The sequence below is a fragment of the Dromaius novaehollandiae genome, chromosome 1 (assembly GCF_036370855.1).
Source record: "Dromaius novaehollandiae isolate bDroNov1 chromosome 1, bDroNov1.hap1, whole genome shotgun sequence".
NCBI lineage: Eukaryota > Metazoa > Chordata > Aves > Casuariiformes > Dromaiidae > Dromaius > Dromaius novaehollandiae.
Window position 1 is genome coordinate 153,434,519 of NC_088098.1, and position 20,352 is coordinate 153,454,870.

At 40.4% G+C, this 20,352-nt stretch overlaps 1 protein-coding gene across 1 annotated transcript in view; it reads left to right on the forward strand.

Moving 5' to 3' along the window:
- Positions 1-18,425, forward strand: part of GAS6 (growth arrest specific 6) — a 44,295-nt gene extending 25,870 nt beyond the window's left edge. Inside the window, exons 7-15 of the mRNA XM_026096961.2 lie at positions 1,357-1,482; positions 2,635-2,756; positions 3,549-3,667; positions 4,047-4,236; positions 9,943-10,107; positions 11,654-11,822; positions 13,428-13,600; positions 14,423-14,651; positions 17,837-18,425. Of these exons, the coding sequence (XP_025952746.1) occupies positions 1,357-1,482; positions 2,635-2,756; positions 3,549-3,667; positions 4,047-4,236; positions 9,943-10,107; positions 11,654-11,822; positions 13,428-13,600; positions 14,423-14,651; positions 17,837-17,988 (1,445 nt within the window). The 3' untranslated portion in view covers positions 17,989-18,425. The remainder of the gene's footprint in view (positions 1-1,356; positions 1,483-2,634; positions 2,757-3,548; positions 3,668-4,046; positions 4,237-9,942; positions 10,108-11,653; positions 11,823-13,427; positions 13,601-14,422; positions 14,652-17,836) is intronic.
- Positions 18,426-20,352: the final 1,927 nt, after the last annotated feature.

Genomic DNA, 20,352 nt, shown 5'->3' on the forward strand with positions numbered 1-20,352 from the left:
GTTGGCATGGATAAGTGGACACTGAGTGTGGGTTTGACTCACAATTATATTTATTAGTTATGGTGTGTACATATATTTGTATAACATTTTAGTACTGTTTATTAGAACACTGTGACACAAGACAAGAGGCAATGGGCATAAATGGAAACACAGGGAATTCCATCTGAACATAAGGAAAAAACTTTTATACTATGAGATTGAACACTGGAACAGGTTGTCCAGAGAAGCTGTGGAGTCTCCATCCTTGGAGATACTCAGAATCTGGCTGGACACAGTCCTGCTGTGGCTGACCCTGCTTGAGCAGGGAGGTTGGACTAGATATCTCCAAAGGTCCCTTCCAACCTCGACTATTCTGTGATTCTGTGAACATAACATACAAGGATTCTGTAGCTTCAAGGTGTGACCTTTGGGGAGCTGATATTAATATGAGCTGTGATTAATGTCAGCTGTAATTTGTCATGCCATTTATACATTTTGTCAGTTTCCTTCTGTTGATTTGTATAATTACATATACACACTAAAAAGTTTCATTCTGTCTGTTGATTTGTAGACTAGGCTTTGTAACCTACTCAGCTACACAGACTAGTTCACTCATACATGGGAAAATTACCAAGTGTAACATATAATTGTAGTTTTAACATGTATTAGAAAGCAGAAGTAAATATTAAACTCTCTCATAATATTCTGCAAATATTTTGTCAACACCAGGATTTTGCTAGGTATTAGTTAACATGGTAGAAAGACATTTTTTGGTTTTATAGACCTCCAGTGGCAGCCCATGAAGTGTCTCTGTGGAGAAATCCCACATGTATCTCATACAGGACTTCTTTGTGGCAAATTGGGCTGCCTCAACTCTCCTTTATCACTGGAGATCAGCAGATTTAGATCTACTTTTTGTAAATGTGAAAAAGGATTGTTCAGTTGTCTGAGGAAGGAGAACAAAATTCTGTGGTTGTTAAGTGTTCCTTCTGTGTTATGTTAAAAATCAGACTGCTTTTGTCATTTCCTGATTTCTGCTTTTTGTCTTGGAGTTTGTGCCTCTGAACAGAATGGCGTTTTGGATTTTGGTGGAGGGTCTTTTTTGTTTGTTTGTTTACGGTTTTTCTTCTGGTTCACTTTTCATTGTTTTTTCTAAAAGTGGTTAATGGCTTAAAGAGAGAAACAACAACTGATTTTGGAAACCTGAAATCACTTATTATAGCTAGCTAACCCCGAAGGTAGATTCTTAAAGATATCAGTTTTTCAGTTACCAAAATAATTGTCACATCACTTGACCCTGAGGCCACTCCACTTTGTGAACACTGAAGTGATTATGTTCATCTGAAGCAGTGTTGTTTAAATTGCTTGTTTTTGCAGACATAGATGAATGCACAGCACCAGCAGACATCTGTGGAGAAGCTCGCTGTAAAAATTTAATAAGCTCATATGAATGTCTTTGTGATGCAGGCTACAAATATGATGAGTTGAGAAAGACTTGTCAAGGTAAGATTGTGAAATAACATCATGTTAGCATTTACTACATGCTTTAAAGCTATAAAAACACAGAAGTTTAACTGCACATTTTCTTAAAAGCCTTTTTTCATCTTGCTTAGACACTAGACTTCTGTTGCCTTTCACTAGTTGTGAGCAAGTACATTAAGTTTACAATCATCTTTGGCTTGATTCAAGCTGTACAAGCTGGAGTCACTGAAATTTCTTGAATTTATGACAAGTACAAGATCTGGTAGAAGCTCAGAAGCATCTGTGCATGTTGCTGTCTCTCTTTGTAGGACAAAAAAAGTAACAGAGCAGTAGCTGTTGTTCTTTCAAAACCTGTCATATGGTATTTCTCTGAACTAGGAGCTTAATATGCATGGGACCATGTACAGTTCTGCTGGCTACACTGCCTGCAAGCTTTCTCAACTGAGTAAGTTTTGAAAGTATTCCAAAACTAGCATTGCTCCCTGCCTTTTTCTGAGTTAGTGTAATGACTTGAATCACACAGACACCAGCCCTACTGGGCTTGAGGTGTTTATCTGTGCCTGAAGAGATCTCTGTGGGCCATCACAATTTGTTTTCCTGCATTTGTTTATAAAGTGGCTGAACACATGCCAAAAAAAATGTGCTAAGCAGAAAGAAAAAAAGCAGAAAGAAGAAAGGAAAAGGAAAACAAAAAATAATGAATTAGAAATTCAGCTCTTGCTTGTCTATTAAGGATCCAGTGCTGCTGAGTAGCTATGAAGCAAGCAGAGCAAGCAGTCCCTGCTACCCTGAGTTGAAGGAGCAGAAGCCAGTCAGCACAGGAGTAGCGGAAGGGGTCTGAAGGGAGGAAGTCTTGTCTAGAAGTTAAAGCATAGGGCTCTGAACCAGCAGACCAGAAGATGAGTTCCTCTTCCAGCCTTCCCACTGACTTGCTGTGTAGCTCTGGGCAGCTTGGATCTGTGTGTGTAAATAGATTTGTGCAGATGCTAGAACTAGCTCTTCCCTCCTGTAAGGATGTGGCGTAGGGTAAGTGCTGGCTATGGAGTACCTGGGCACATTCAAATGGAAGGTGCAGCGAAACAGCACCAATAACTTTTTTTCCCCCACAGATGATTCACGTTTAAACAAACAAAATTTCTATTTTCTCCTCTCTCCTTTGCTGGTTTTGTGCAGATATAGATGAATGTGAAGAGCAACTCTGCGAACAGACCTGTGTTAACTCACCAGGGAGTTACACCTGTCACTGTGATGGCAGAGGGGGAGTAAAACTTTCCCAAGACATGAACACCTGTGAGGTAAGTTAGTCTTTTTCCAGTAACTGCAGAACAGACCTTTCTTTTATATTGCAATTAAGAATAATTGGTGAAGCTCTGCACCAAAGCTATTTGAGCTGAGTGAGTAGTAGAAGAGAACTGTACTGCTAAGGTCACGCGAGCTGGGAAGGAGTCTCTGCTGAGGACACTAGCTCTCCTGAGAAGGAGAATCTCGTGAGCATTGTACAGGAGGATGTTCACTTGAAGTTTCTGAAGCTCTTCTCCTGTCCCATTTCAAAAAGAGCATGGCAGTGATAGCACTGCCTGTCCTCTGTTTGACTGTGAGCCCCCTGACTGCACAAGGTTTTCTGTATTAGACCCAGTAAGATGGTGCAGAGGTCTCAGGGAATGTGGTGTAAGTTACAGAACAGCACTTGCACTTTACACTTTCATGCTCCGGTCATTTGAGGTGGGTGGGCTTCAGTGGCACAGGCTGCTTCTGCGTAAACCAACCAATAACAGGTTCATAGTTCATTTTTTGTTGCACTATGCTGCAGACTATGCTGCAGTAGAAAATGTGTTGTACCTTATGAGAATGGTTTCATTTTGCAATGGGAAAACATTCTTCCATGGTGGGTGAATAGAAAGGAGGAGAGAAAGAAGGAAGAAATGTCCTCAAGGATTGAAACAACTGTCTGTTGAGAGTTTAACCATTAAAGTGCCCTAAACTACTATGTGTATAGTGATTTTATGTTTGAAAGAAAAAGAAAGAAAAAGCATACTGTTTGATTCTCTTTCTGTTGTGTGAGGAAAATATATGTGTTTTGATTATAGAACATTATACCATGCGTGCCTTTTGCTGTTGCAAAAAGTATTAAATCGTTATACCTGGGGAGGATGTTCAGCGGAACCCCTGTTATCAGACTGCGCTTTAAAAGGAAACAACCAACAAGGTGAGGACAATTTTGAATGGCAACTTTAATGTATGCAATGCAGTTAAGTCATTAAAATAACTCTTATTACTATGGTCATCATTATTTGTTTGGATTATGGAGTCCTGTTATGCTAAACATTATCCAAACCAGTAGTTGAGAGAGGCAGTCTTGACCACAGAGCTCCTAAGATAATTGCTGAAGTGCAGTAATGTTTTCTTTAGTCATGACTTCATGTTAAAATCCCTCTTCAAGCTGAAGTCTTTCAGAAATGCATTAAAAGCTAGTACATTTTAACAGTGCTTTATAACTGTTAGAATTGATGCTATCTATATGGAAAGTACTTTGTGGTTTCTGAACTCTGCATAACTAATTTATTTCTTGACACCTGTGTGGTCAGACTTGTGGCTGAGTTCGACTTTAGAACCTTTGATCCTGAAGGTATCCTTTTCTTTGCTGGAGGCCATCAAGACAGCACATGGGTAGTCTTGGCTTTGCGCAAAGGACGGTTAGAGCTGCAGCTGAAATACAACGGGATAGGCCGCGTGACCAGCAGTGGACCACTTATCAACCATGGCATGTGGCAAACAGTAAGTATAGACCACTTCTAAGATCTTACGCTTTCTTTGCTTGTTCCTGCTGGGCTCTGTCAAGTGTAGCAGGGTTTTGCATATTTGTATTTTTGAGAAGATGCCTTTTTAACCTATTATTTCAGTGGTCAGAGCTTTTGCTTGCATGCTGGTATATTATACATTCTATGGTATAAATAACAATGTAATGTATTTCTTCTAACAAATTGAATTGTTCTTTACATCCAGGGTAAACTAAACTAGAGTGCATCACTAGTTTGCACAATGCTAGCATCAATGGAGCAGGCACAGTGCCTCCTCTGAGACGGATCAGCGCTAAATCGGCTTTAGCTGTTCAAGAAGACACCCTCTGGGTGGGTGTAGGAAGGGAGGAAGAGGGAAGAAGCTCTTTAGTTTTTCATTTAAGAAAGTTTCCAAGGCTGGTTTGTTTGATGTGTGATGTGTTTGGTTTGGGGGCTTTTTGTTGTTGGTTTTCTTGTTTTTTGTTTTGGTTTTTTTTTCACAGGGCTCTCTTCTGGCCTGTGATCTTTTATGCTACAGTGTCCTTTCTTAAACTCTGCAGGCTTGTTTAAATTCCAAATAATCCATGTAAAGTCCTGTGTAAAGACATAGTCTATTAGAAAACATATGGATCTCTGCTTACTAAAAACATAATCCCAGCAATCTCACAAGATGATGTGCTCCATTTCAGAGCTTGTATGGATTCATATTCTTAACACTATCTCAGAATGTCTTCTGATGATTAGGGAAGTATCATATACTTGGCTGTTACTGTTTGTGACAGGATCACTAAAACCTCCTTCAGTATAATCTTTAATAGGTTAGCATTTTATATATGCATCTTCTCACTTGTGCCTTTCCCCTCCACACTTTCATTTTTGCATACTTTATTTTTACTGTTGAAGCTTTTGACTGTTAGTTAAGTTGATGTGTTTTGGGAAATGGGTGGGAGGTTCTGAGTTAACTTACTTATGAGAGAAACACAGATATTGGTAACTGTGGAATTCTGTTTTAAACTTTTTTTAGTATAAAAAAATTCAGAATTGTATGTTAAAAAAAAAGGTAGATTTTTTTTTTCCTAATGAACAGTTAGATTAAGTCCTCGAGTGCATGTATTGTCAACTGCTGACATTTGATAATATTTCCAGCACATGAAGTGATGTTTAATTCAGTTCCTTACTGTCACTGAAACAAATAATTTTAGATTCCAGATGGAGAGTCGTAGAGGTTCAGTGAAGCTACAGGTAAAATGTAAAATGTGATGCATCTTTACAGGTAGGAATAGCCTCAAGCCAGTTCTTACTAAATTAAAGATTTGTTCTGCTAATCTGAAATACAGTGATCTGTAATTGCCTGCAAGGGGAGGCTGGTATGGCTTGGCCTTTAGAGTTGTGAAGGAAGAAGTAAAAAGTGGAACTGATGCCATTAGGCTGATTTGGCAGTCACATAAAACAGTTATTGTCCGGTTAAACCATTTAACATAGGAGCGTAACATAATTGTTAAGTGCCAGACCTCTCTGTGAAGTAACTACAAACTTTCCCATATCAGTTTTGAGGGACATGTCTGGAATTCATTTTCTTTCTTTAAGTAATACAGACATGCTCAAACACATAGGAATTACAGGGTAAACAGTGCAAAAGCTGTGTTTGCTTTCTGCAGGCAGAGAAGGCAATATGATAAAAGTAAATATCATCTTTAGGCGATAAGCACAATTGCCAGTCTCCTGCCATTCAACTGTGGCAGGGGTCTTATCCCCATGTACCACTGTCACCAAGAAATTGCCTGTTTGAGATCAGACTGCTTGCTCCAGCAGGTACTTGCTGTGCGTGGTTTTTTTTAGATGTTGTATAAATCCACTGGAAACTCTTTTTCAAGACTCCGCGCAACTTCTGGGGACAGTGCAGACCGAGCTGCAGATGCTGTGACAGCAGCACCTGCCCTGGGTGATGTTAGAAGAGAGCAGCCACACCGAAGAGGGGCAGAGGTGTCATGTTGCTGCCACTGCCATCAGCAGTGCTGCCATCAGCGTAGGCTGGGCAGGGCCTTGCAGCTGCCAAAAGATGTAGTGCGGCATGAGCAGAGGACAGAGAACCATGCAGTGCTGGCACAGGAGTGCTTGCTTGGCACTGAAGTCAATGGCTGTAGCTGTGGTGGTGCAGCTGTCTCCCAAAGTTAAATTATTAATGTTGTGCCTGATGCTTGCTGAAGGCAGAAGGATTTAACTACAGAGGAAAAGCAGTAATAGGAAGGAACCTTTAGTCTCTTGACTTCATGGTTCACTCACCTCTGAGATTTGGGATGCAGCTTGTGTCACTGGGGTCCTCTTAGTCCTTGGTTTCTCCTTTCTCTGCTCCATTTTCTTACCCCTTGCCTCCACCCTGCAGGTATTCTTTTTCTTTACTGCTTAACAGTCAATGTTGCCCCTATCTCTGAATACCCTTTAATCTGTATGGATGAGCCATGCAACTATAAACATGATCCCCTCATTCTTCCCTTCCTTGATTTCTCCTCTTCCTCTGTCTGGCATGGTTTTTAATTTTGGAAATCCTTTCGAGGAAGTGTTACGCACTTTTACCTGGCTCCTTTTATGAAACATGTAGCCACACGTGTTGTTTGAAGTATGGACTTCTGTGTACTTTTCAACCTCATATTCTGTGAAGTACAATCCAAACAACCTTCAGAGGTCGTAACTCAGGCTCATTAAATGCAGTTGCGGGGCTTTACTCTGGACTTCAGTGTGCATTGGATCAAGCCCTTAGTTTTGGTAAGGCCTGGAACAGTGGATTTTGGATCCTGGTGGGAACTTTATAGGTGTTGTGAGAAAATAGTAATTTTACTATATAACTTTCAGCAGATGAAAAGTCAGTTTCTGTTTAAAAGCAAAACATATCAAAAAGCCACCAGCATCATATGTCTTTTGGTCTCTTGAACAGAAGTTGCCCAATTTTGTGGAAATATTAAGACGTTGTCAAAACTTAAGGCCAACATTCCTACCTAGATGTATTCTCTGATGTTAACGTCTCCTAATCTATTTTCAGCTGATCATTCCCAGCATTGAAAACACAAACAATCAAGCCTCAGGAAAAACTGTTCATGCAGTTACTTACGTGCAATGCAGCTGAACAAAGTGACATGTGTGAATTGATGATGGTACATTTGCCTTCCGTTTGTGTTGCATTTCCAAAAAAAGAATCAGCATTTTGTGTTATTTTCAATGTTTAGTGCTGATATGAGGACAGTATAGTTAGCAAAAATAATCAACTACCTGCACTGTTAAATGTCAGAGCTGAATGTAAAGCAATCATAAGTAGATTCATATTTGGCTTTAACCCTGCAGCTGTCTCTAGTCTAATCCCTTTTCAGTGCTGTCCACTTGCTTTCCAGCAAAAAGCAGACAGGCTCCTGTGCACCATGAGTTATACAGAGCATGAAATTGAAACACAAAACTGACTGCCCATATGGCTAAGCTGTATGGGAGTGCTAAGCTACTAGAACTGACCACCTGAAAGTCTCAGAGCATACTATCTGACAGCAGTAACTGGTTAAGCCTTACAACAGGAGGAGGGAATTACAGCAGTCTGCACCCTGCTGAAATGCTTCCCCTTTTGGTGATGGTGGTGCACCAGCAATTGAGCTTTGAATATAAGGAATCACAGCTGAAACTGCCCGAGGGCAGTGTGAAGTAGGCAGAACTTAATTTCCTAAATTGGAATTTCTCCAGAGCTTCCATGGGGATTAACCCCTTCTGCTATGAAAGTTTCCACTGATTTGGGTTTTTTTTATTTTAATGATCAGAAGCAGCTAAGAACTCAGACTAATTTTTTAAAAATATAATTAAGATCTATATGTTAATACTTTTTATATTATTTAATAACATTTTAGAAGCACTTGTCGCCCTGGAAGTTGAAGGTTTTATTCATAGAGGAAATACAGCGGGGGCATTGCTCCAGCCAGCTTTTCCACATCCTCCACTCCTGTGTGTTCCATGGCTGCCTGTGGTCTCTTCTAGGAGCAGGGAGACGGTCCGTGCCAGCAACTTGTGGCATTCTGTACCCCTGTGCACTGAGATAACGGTGACCACAGCACAGGCTAGAGGCGCCCAAATGAGGTTTTAGCTAGACAGCTACTGTACCTAAACTGGTTTGGCCGTGGCTGCCAGGACCTGATCACATGCTAATGTTCCCAGCTTATTGAGTAGACTTCACAGCCTGCCAATACCCAAAAAAAGACTATTTGAAACTGGCTTATGTGCCTCCATTGAACACAGTGAGGTAGTGTAGATGCTACTTTAAACAGGCAAACTTAAGACAAGTAAATTCATGTCCTACAGGATACAGCACGGAGGAACCGTTCAGATGTAAACAGTGTTTTAACAATATAAACCAGGCTGTACTGGAATGAGAAGGAAAAAGGTTGATATTCTGTTAATAATCTTTTCAACTATCAAATCCCCTTAATCTTCATTGCTGAAGACGATGATCCAAGGAGAGTGTCAAAGTTTAAATATGCTCAACCCTGTCGTTCTTTACATTACATCCACAGAAAAGTTGCTCAGCTTGGCTGATGGAAACAATCTTTGGACAGTTATTCTCAAAATGCAAAGAGAAGGGTGCTCATGACCTGACCTGCTTAGCAGGGTGAGGGAAGAACAAGTCTAAATAGCTGCTAGACTTGTTGATGAGATATTTGGTTCTATACAGTGGTTGAGTGATGGAGGTTTTAAATCAGATATCTGGGTGTCCCAGGGAATAGACCTTTACAGATGAAGAGTAAGCATTTGTCATGTAGTGGGAAGGAGGAGTGCTGTGGTGAAGATTATGAAATAGCTACTACTCTCTTCTTCCCTACAAGAAGAAAGAGGTTGCTTTCCTCTACGGCCCCGGAATGTCCTGTGTGTAGCAGAATCCATGTCACTGTTAAGCAGGGTCTTACAGACCAGGTTTGTGCCTGACTTCCTGCTCTCCCTACCTACAGGTGGCTGCTTTACAGTGTTTCTCTGTGCAGCCTGGGCTCTTATTTTGCAATGAGGCACCTGTGGCAGTTCTTTGTGCAAGTGCGATACCCCAAGTATAGCAGTTCAGTAAAGATTATGACAAATTTTTGAAATTTCAGTGGTGACAGACTCTTCCTAAAAGTAGCTCTTCAGAGAAGCAGAGGTAAAACTTACATAGACCTTTTGAAACAAAAATTATTGCCTATTACAGATTTTTATTACCCTCTCAAATATGCCATCTTCTCCTGTTCATTTTTTCAGTGGTCATATTTAAAGATTAGACTTACTGTGGCTGGAAAGCTTCTGTGTTATCCTTCACTGGTCCAACAAAGGACTCTTATCTGTCTTTCCAGCTTTTCCTTTCACATGCAGCTGCAATAGGAAGTTACTCATTAATAACTTGTTACTGCATTTAAACTTTGCATAGACTGTTATTTAGCAGCTTACAAACGTCAAGTAGTTAATCCACTTATATATTTTCTTCTAGCTGTTTTCAAGTAGCTAGGCTCTCTTTGCCTAGGCAGCTCCATGTTTCTTTATAAAGACTTACATAATCAAGATGGAATTTTACTTTGGTAAATAAAGAGGCTCAGGAACAGAAAATATTTCTCCATCTTGGAGATTTCAGTAGTGGTATCTGTCTTTAATTGAGACTGCAGATATTAAATTCTTTTTATACTGAATTTTTCTATTTACAATTTTACTTCTTCAGATCTCTGTTGAAGAGCTTGAGAAAAGTTTGGTTATAAAGGTCAACAGGGATGCAGTCATGAAGATAGCTGTCTCAGGGGACCTGTTTACTCTACACAAAGGACTGTATCAGCTGAATTTGACAGTAGGAGGCATTCCTTTCAAAACAAAGGACCTTGTTCTACCCGTAAGTATAGCATGATCATTTGGGTTGTGTTGCATGCGTGAAGGGCTTGATTTCATCTTCTTTTGGGGTAATGTAGGTTCTTCATGAGAGCAGTTCAGCCTGCCCTGAAATGGGCGGAGTTATCACCTTCTGGATACGCATTTCTCTCCACTGACTATAGAGGGAGCCTAAGCCAGTAGCAAAGGTGAGACTCTTGATTTTTCAATGGATAAGCTTGGGTGATATCTATTCCACCCTTGGCCTGCAGAATTAGGACACAGCAGAACCGGGGCATGTGGTGGAGCCCTGAGAACTAATAGCGATCATGCGGGCTTCGAAGTGGCCCAGGTGTGTCAGTGGGTGTGTCACAGCTGTGTGAGGAGATGGTAGTGCCCGCTGGATCTTGGAGCAGTGTTGGGGGTGCTTTTTGCATTGTGACTGAAATTTGTGCTTCATGTATATCATGCTGTACTTTTGCCACTGCTTGCTTTTTCTGTCTCTGTTTAGTAAGATCCAAGGAAAAAGACGACTCTTTTCTCTTTATTTCCCCCGAGTTCAAATAAGTAGAGTGTAGAAATAAAAGGCACTCTAGGTGAGATTGGCTGATTGCTATATTTCTGAAATAGCTACTGCTCAATCTGTTTTGAATGTCTACCACACACACAGCTGGCACCTTCAAACCAAGATTGGCATCTCTTTATTTTTAAATGAGGTGACAAGCTTGTGGCTCCGTGACTGGGAATGCAGCAGCTGAGGGAGGCTTCTGTTCCTCACAAGAAGTCATTCAGGGCCACTGCTTGTCTGAAACATTAAACTAGGGGTGTGGTCTGAACACAGGACTGAGACCCAAACACTTCTGAGGTTTGTATCCTGGCTTGGACACTTACTCTTTCCCTGCCTCAGTTAATTGGGGATAATGTTGCTGATTTAGAGGATTTACAAGGAGCCTTCTCCTTACAAACTGTCTCACTTTTAGTGCTAACATTTGGGTATAGGATAACATCACTAGAAGCTGGAGCAAACAAGATGTGTACAGAGTACAGAGTGCGCATCTTGTGGCTCAGGCACCCCTCCCTTAAGCCAGAATATGGCAACTTATACCATGGCCAGGTCCAACATGCTGTGTGTCATGAAGGCTGTTTGCAATGGCACAAAGTATGATTTTTTTACCTCAAGTTAGCATCCAATATTTGCAATACAGAATTATGGGTGTTGAAAAGCTTTGGCTTCAAAGCTTTAGAAGTACATGCCATAATGATGTGTAGCATGTAGAAATGGCTAACAGAATCAATACAACCAGCTTGGGGCCTGTCTTAGCTACTAGCGCACTTCAGTCCTGTGGAGGCAAGTTGATCTTGGGAGGTTCCTGCGGAATACTGCTTATTTGCTTGGGGCTGCAGGATTGGAGTTGCAACCAGCTGGGTTACATACTGGTAACATGTTGACATGATTTCTTTTTGCATTTGATATCATAATATAACTCAGTCTTATATGATTCCTCTGCACCTGGAATCACTTATTCACTGAATAGCAGTTTAAGGTGCAAGATACTGCATTATCTTCCTAGATAAACCCTCGGCTGGATGGCTGCATGCGGGCATGGAACTGGCTGAATGGGGAGGATACCACTATCCAGGAGACCATAAAGATGAATGACAAGATGCAGTGCTTTTCTGTAGCAGGACGAGGATCCTTCTATCCTGGCCGAGGTTTTGCTGTATTTAATCTTAGTTACAGTAAGTACTTTTTTAATTTCTAAGCTGTTGTCCTGTCATATGAGACATACTTGGTAGAGCAAAAACAAACAGTTTAAAACTTGCATGTATGCCAGCCTCAGTGCTTGGTGCTGAAAAGACTGGCAGCTATGGATGGAAAAAGAATGGCTGAACTTGTGGTTCACAACAAAGGAAGGCCTATGTATGCTAGTTAGAACCAGTGCGAATATGACCAGCACTGATTAGCTTCTCTCTGTGTGGCTTCAGCAATTTGACATCTGGGCTAGCATATGCTCCAGCTCATCTGCATTGTTAGTGGCTTCACAGTCCCTCCATAAACACTGTAGCTGGATCCAGCGCGTTCCAGTGTTTTCACCTAAATAAGGACAGCTGCAGGCCATAATGCTGTATCTTGGGTTTAGGATGGACAGAAAATCAATATTGTCTGTAGCAAAATACCAGAGATCAAATTTACTTTTAATCATTGTGTGATACTTGTTGCGCTTGGGACAAACACACTAAGCTTTTCATGGCTACAAGCTGCATGAAATTGGCCTAGATACAATAATAGCAAGTTTCAAACCGAGCTTGACCATACTAATTTAGCACTCAGAAGGACACCTTTTCTTTGTTCTAGATTATTCTGTGTGTTTATATGTGTGATTAACTGTCAGTACTTTTAAACCATTACAAGTGCCAACCATCTATTTTAGTTCTGTGTAGAAGTCCTCCTCTCCAGAAGCCTTCTGTGCAGCATTATGTGGATTTTTCTGCTGTGCCACTGTAAATTAGGGAGTATCAGGTGTCTGTCATCTTGTTTACCACGTAGATTCAAAAGCTGCAAAGTGGAGACAATGCAGCGTCTAAAGTGCAGTTGAGAACATTCAGCACAAATGTGCCCTCAGCACCTGCACATTTATATTCTTTTTTTTTTTCCTACAAACAATAATCCTCTTTTGGAGGGGTTCTGTAGCAGTAAGCTTTATGAAGAACTTATTTATTGGTCACAGAAACAGTATGGAAATCTTTCTTTGTAGCCAGCATCACTTGTTAAATTCCAAGGGTATTGGCTCAGTAAGAAGGATTCCAACAAGTTTTTAATTCAGAGTCGGGCAAGTGAGATAAAACATCCCAAGCATTTGATAATTGATGATTAGGTAGTGACTAGGTGATCAATATGGTCTGCTTATATCCTTTTTCAGTTTAATATAGGCTTTTGTAGAAGTGTTTCTTGTGTGTCAGATTTGGACTTAGATCCCTCAATCATCTTTTGACAGTCAAGAAAGATGTAAAACTTGGGTGTCCTATCTTGCAGCAGTTCTTTGAATATGATGGATTGGCAGCCGTGGGAATATGAATCTCTTTGTGATTAAAAAGCTTAACCTTGTCATTTTTGACTTGAAAGACAGCAGAATGTGGAAGGTAACAAGACAAAGCTGATGCCATTTTCTTTTCTTTTCTGATTATATGTTCACATGCCCTGGCATTTTTTGAGTAAAAGAAATGTAGCAATCTCTCCATATGCTCATCCCGTCTATCCTCTCCTCCGGGCAGAAATTACACTGCTTACCGTAAATTTGACCTGTTGTCCTATGTTTGCCTTGCCACACATTTCTTTTCCTGTAGTGCAACCTTCTTCTGGAAATGAAACCAAGACAAACTGGAAAATAGAAGTAAATGCTGTGATTCAACCAGCGACAGATACTGGCGTGCTCTTTGCTCTGGTTACAGAAGAAGCATCTGTCCCTTTATCGCTATCTTTGATTGACTATCACTCCACAAAGAAACTTAAACAACAGGTACAGACTTAAGTATTTTTTCCAAAGAAGACGCTTTGCTATTTCCCAGGAACTCAGATTATTTTCAAAAAACAGTCATCACATTTGCTGCTTGCCACTCTGTGTACTTATTCGCGCTAACCAATTCAGAACATGGGTTGAGACTGAGATGCTTGGCTGGCACTGAAGTTCTGCTTGTAATGGATACATACTAAGGGCCACATGGGAGATCTTTGCAGATGTGATCTGGGTAAAAGATGCAACTGGTCTCTTGAATCCAAGCATATTTTGTTACATTTTTCTGGCATATAATGCCATAAGCAAAGAATTTACAATCTCTGGAACCCATCAGTAATAGTCCCAAGGTAGTTAAGGAACAGACTTAGATGTTACTTCGCATGCTGTGAAAGGCCAGTTATAACCGAGTAAAAGCTACTCATTTAATAATATTCATAAAACAGGGCTAGATTCTGCCATTACGTGAGTGTAAATCAGGAGTAATTCCACTAAAGCCCATGAGCCAACTTTCACTTACACGAAAGCAGCTGAGACTCACTCTGTTTAGTTCCAGTTCAGTATAACAAGCTCTTTAAGACATGCTAAGAACTCCCTTTGAGAGGAAAGTGGTCTTGCTGTAATGAAGAATCAGTCCCACTGGTTCAGTGGTTTTGCCTCTACGCAAATGAGCTCAGAGCATGATCAGCAATAATAATAAGGGCAATTCTCTGATGGCTCTGCAAAATCTTTGTAAATAAGGCCACAGTGGGCTCATCCTGGCCCTGGGTAGCTCTGGATAGCTATGTTTCAGCTCCCTCTCTTTTTCTTCTGTCTTCTGCTGTTCAGTTTGTCATTTTGGCCTTGGAGAACATGGTTGTGTCCAGATTGGCAATCAATCTCTGCAATGAGAGGGAACACTCTGTGGACATCCTCCTCAAGAAGGATCAGTTATCCTTGAGTGTGGATGGGAAAGCTGGAGAAAGTGAATTAAGTACCTCTGAGCTAGAGGACAGCCTGTCCATCTTGGAGAACTCTTTGCAATCAATGGTGAAGACATACGTGGGAGGATTGCCAGGTGAGCATCCAGGTTTGCAGCACAGAATACAGACTCCAACTCACCTTGCTGAGCTGGCAGTCAGGAAATATTGTCTGTGTTCATTCAACCTAGGAGCCTCTTTCTCTGTTTCTTCTTGAGCAGGCTTACCCTTGAAATTTTTTTTTTTTTTTGAATGATTGTGTCCTTCTGAGGACAGCTGGAGGCAAAAACAGAAAGAGGGGGTTTTGTTTGGTCAGCAGTAGGGAATGATTTTTCTGAAGAGTAGCTATATGCAGGGTCATTGTCTTAAACCTGTAAAATCCATAGGAGCTGTGCCATAGGCTTCTGCAGGGATACGTGAATGTCCATTACATGAGAATGCATGGGTATTATGTCCTTATCTTAAGTGCTCCTCCTGGGGCAATCTCAGTTCTCATCTATGCTCCACTGAAGTCTTTGTATATGCCTTCAGTTTTTATAGGAAGTCTCAGAGTCTGCCCAGGAAGCTGTTTTGAGTGCTAAATGTTTCATGCCATAGTGCACAACACCTGCTCCTCAGACTCTCAAACATGCACGTAAGGTTTTCTGCCCTTTTGTCTCTAAATTCTTACAGTCTGACTCCTAGATCTACATGATCTCCTAGTGTATAGGTTCTTCCATAAAATGACTAGTTCCAGCGGCTTCACACAGTTTTGACTGAAGCTTGGGAAGCCCTGTGTGGTGATTCTCCCTGGCTGACGTTCTCCTTGAACTGATCACACCAGTCCACAATCAATAACACATTTCCTCCCAACAGGGGTACTTAGTGCACAAGCAAGGGACTACCACAATTTTTAGGTTTTCACAGAATCACAGAATGGTTGAGGTTGGAAGGGACCTTTAAAGATCATCTGGTCCAACCCCCCTGCTCAAGCAGGATCACCTAAAGCATGTTGCCCAGGATTGTGTCTGTACAGCTTTTGAATATCTCCAAGGAAGTGGAATCCACAACCTCTCTGGGCAACCTGGGCCAGTGCTCTGTCACCCTCACAGTAAAGAAGTTGCTTCTATAGCTTCTCTGTATTTAGCTCCTTTCACCCTTTGATCTGATCCACTCAGCAACAGAAATTTCTGCCTGTCGTCTGCTTTTGCCATTGAGAGAAACCCAATGCTTGCACTGCTTGCACTGAGAAATCTTGTCAGTTTGCCAAATGAATAAAGATTTTAGCAGTTTGATTGAATTCTTCACTCTGGGTTAAATAGCTATACCAAAAAGTCAGATTGAATTGAGCTGGGCAATCTCCGTTGGCTCATTCAGATTTTGATAACATTAGGTTGATTTTGTTTTTTCCCTGCTTTCTTACCCTTTGGAAAAAACAAAGTTGCACTTAATCTCTTATTTCTATTTGTGATGAATAAAGAAAGAATCCAGGGTTGAAATATGCAATATGTCCCATATTAAGTGTAGATAATATTGCAGACATGGAAGAAATATTTAGAGTTTTAAGAGGTAAGAGGGAACATGTATGCATTTGCTACCTTTTCTGTGGTATTTTGAGTCCTGGTTAATCCTAAATTACTTAATTTTACATGGTACATAGGTATTTCTCCAGGCAATGTGTATACCAACCAGGTGAATGAGACTTGAAACAAGACTTTTGAGTCTTTATAGAACCACATTTCTGAGAAAAATCCATTCCTAGTCATAACAGAAAAATAAATACTTGACCTGATTTACAATTATAATACTAAGAAAAATCTTTTTTTCGATAGCATCTTACAAATCCATCTCAAAGTCCACACACTTCAGTAATCCCTGTAGCACATGTAACAACAATCTGCATGATCCCTTAAATGAGTGTTCAAGCCATTAAGCCAACACTGCCAATTTCGGAGGTCAAAGTTTATTTTACATTCATGTACTATAACATTGATGCCCACTCCTTCAGTATGAGTCCAGTTCTCTTGAACAGGTAAAATTTGGTAAGCAGAGAAAGAAATATGAAAGAGATGAAATCATTTGTTTAAGCAAGTACCACGCCATTCCTGTATGATGCTAAGGAAGCTGAAGAATTTATAGTTTCTTGCTGTGGCGTACAAATACCCCACAAACACTCTTTCTCTCTCTGCAGTCCCAGAGTCTCTGTCCTCAGTGTGAGCTGTGTTTGCTTACATTAGCTTTGAATTTGGCCCTGCACATCCCCAGGCAGGACCTTTTAAATTACATATAATCTCAGACTAACAGGAGAACCTATTGTTCAATTTGTCCTTGCTTCAGTGTAGAGATAAGGGGTTTATTTAGCTACCTGAATCACTCTGAGATTAAATAATCTCTGAGACATTCATTGCTTTCCATTGCACAACCAGCTTGACTGGGTTGGCTTTGGGTTGTAAATAAACTAATAGCCTTCGGGGAAGGTTAAAGGACAGACAGTTCATTTAAATGTTCATGTTATGTTTTACTACATGCGTTTTTGTTTCTCTGTTTAAGGTCAATGTGTATCTGATGCTACAGAAGTTAGTAATAAGACTGATTAACAACTTCTAGTCTTCTCATTGCTGTTTGTTTTCTGCCCCTGAAACTGGTTAGAAGGATTTTACCAGTGGATTTCCCTAGCAAAAAAATTATTCTCGTTGGTCTTATCAACTCAGTTGATGTCTTCCAGCACCTTTCTGATGAATGCCAGGAACCTCCTTGTGCTGATATATAGCATAATCGCAGAACAGTAAAGACTGCAGCAAATGGTAGATTCTGTGTATGGAGAGGGCCTTCCTGTCATTAAGTTCTTCCTATAATCTTTCCGCAAATATTTTGAAACAATAGGACTGATCATTAGAGGAAGGTTTAGCAGTTCCATTAAAGATGAAAATAGAGGGTTCAGAGATGGAGAGGGAGAAAAGAGCGGGATGGAAAGCAGTGTGAACACAGTGTTCATAGTGTGGCAGGTGTGAAGCTGTGCTGCTGTGCAGCAGCAGTTTCATCAGTATTGGAGGCCTAGCACAGATGCAGAGCAGCCAAGGGTTCAGCCTGGGAGAATGGGTTGTTATGTGGGAAAGCAGAAGGCGTTCTTCCTATGTCTGGAAGTGCGCTCTCACATTCCTGTGAGGGGTCGGGGGAAGGAAGAACTCCTGGAGTGGGAAAGAGGAGAATTTAAATTTAGGAAAGTTGTGATCATCTGAGTATGGTGGGGCAGGTGTTTATTCAAAATGGGCCCTCAGAAATGTTTGTCTCCCCTTTTGCCCAGACGTTCCTGTCACTTCAACTCCGGTCACTGCGTTCTACCACGGCTGCATGACTGTGAAGCTGAGTAACAAGGCACTGGACTTAGATGAGGCTCTTTACAAGCACAGTGACATCACATCACATTCTTGTCCTCCAGTTGAGGCGGGTCAGTAGGTACCACTGCAATGCGAAAGTTTTATATTCAGAAACTTTCAATGCTTTTCTTTTTTTTCAAAGATATAAATTATTCAGACCTACTGCACTGCGTGTATAGTTTCTCTTAAACACTGAAGTTATGTAGGAGCTACTGATCCTTATGTCAGATTGATAAATGAAATACTCCTTTGCTTTGAGGTTTAAAGGTTGTAATATATTTGTAAATAGTTCAGAAGACTAATATTAAATAAGCCAAAAGTACAGAATATTCCTAAAATGAATGTTATATTCAGACTGTAAGAGACAGTTTTATCTGTAATGTGGAAAACCTGGTAATATATGAGTGTGGACTGGAAGAAAAATAATAATGCTGTATTATTTTTTATTACCAAACACTGCTTTCTGATTTACAAAATATGAGAGAATAAAATATTTACATACAACTTTTTAATTTACCTGTGCTGAGATTATTTTTTATTCTGAAACTTGGGGATTATGAGTCAGGCTCTGCCTGAGGTGGAGACAATACTGATGGGAAGTTTTTTTCCTGTTTTCTTCTTGTTTGGAGGTTATTTTTACATGCTTATGCCAGTATTGTATATCCTTCAGGCTAGAGTGCAAATGGTTGCTGCTATTATTACTATTACAGTTTCTTTTTTTGGTACCACTCTTGGTCAACAGAAAATGGAAAACAAACTTGGATCAGCAGGAAACAATTAGAAGAAAAGACTCAATAAGTTGAAAGCCATATGGATCTTGTGTCAATAACCACTGAAGCAAATGATGAGGTGTCAAGAACTGGGGAATATTATGTGGTGATGACATTTTTTTGCTGCTTGCTTTTTGCATTGGCTCACTCACTGTGAGCCTAATGGGAGCACTGAGGTTTGAGACTGTGCAAGTTAGCCAGCCTGAATTGCAGTGTGGTGAGAATATGCACATGGGTTTACTCAGGAAAGGTTGTAGAGCCATAAAGTGCATTTAACTTTTGAGCTAACAGCATGAGTTTCCTTGTGAAGCTGGGGTGGGCTTTGCTTATCCTGCTTAGAGGCACTTGAAATCTTGCTTTATTTGGTCCTTATCTTCCATCAAAATAGAGCAATGAACCGAGAGGCATGCATATTCTTGTGGTATATTCTTGTGGTGGAAATCCTGATACTGAGTGGCTAAGGATATCCTGTGCTTCAGATGATTGATATGGAAAAGGTCTAATACTACAAAGTCTTTTATAAATTCTTCCTAGTTATTCTATGTAATGTTTTGCCTAGTCAAATACAGAGATGACGGATTAATTTAACAATCCACACATAAGCCAACACCTGTGACCAAGCTGTGGAGATGGAACTGTCCCAGAGGAAAGGATGGAAGATGGGGAAGAATACCTCAAACATCTTTCCTGGTAAGGATCACTGTTTTTTTAGCAGAGAAAAGGCAACTACTGTCTTAGCCAGTAGACAGCAGGATGTCATGGCTCCGTATCATGACCAAACCAGTCAGCATTTACACTGCAGGGCAGAAAAGACCAGAGTGCTTTATCACTTTCAGCCACCCCACTCTTTTACACTTGCAGAAGGACCTCTCAGAAGACTCTTCACACTCAGGTATGACCAGATATAAAGTTTGAAGGGATATTTGCTAACTAGACAGTAATATAAAGGGACAGGCTTACTGGTGGAGTGTGCACTCAAGAGAAATCCATGAGTATGGGGTTTTGCTTTCTGTTTTTTCTTTCTTTTCTTTTCCTTTTTTCCTTTTTTTTTCCCTTTCTTTTTAGCAAGGGAAGTCAAGTTATCACTCAGAGTTAAGAGTCAATGACTCTGGATCAACTTGTGATATGATGGAGAACCTAGAAAATGTCAGTTTAATATTTTCAGTGAGAGCATAAATAGAAGGCATTGTGGTTAACAGTATTTCCCCACTGTGGTGCTTTGTTTTCTGTTTGTTTTTCCTTGTTATTGTAGTTCTTTTCTAAAATACATCTCCCATCTTTTCAGCTTGGAGTAGGTCTTATGAAAACAGCACAAGCTTGGAAGACACCTAGCATTTTTTAAACTAAGTAGATGAAACAAACCCTGTGTTAGACTTTGTTCTTTGCAGAGGAGGCATGCTAGCAAAATAGTCTTGTGTCTGGCATTTTCGTGTACTTTCTGTGGTAGTTCCCCCCAAAATACTATGTGGCATAAATGAATCACAGATATGTCTGACCTTTGTGTTAATGTAAGTGGTAATATTTATGAGGCCAGAATTATACTGGATACTGGAAATGTGAATCCTGTGGTACAGGGTAGTACTCTGCAGTTTCAGACTTAGTATTATGTGAATTAAATTGTTAAAAAAAGTGGAATTATAGTCCTTTCAGAGCAAAACTTGCTCTAGGACTGT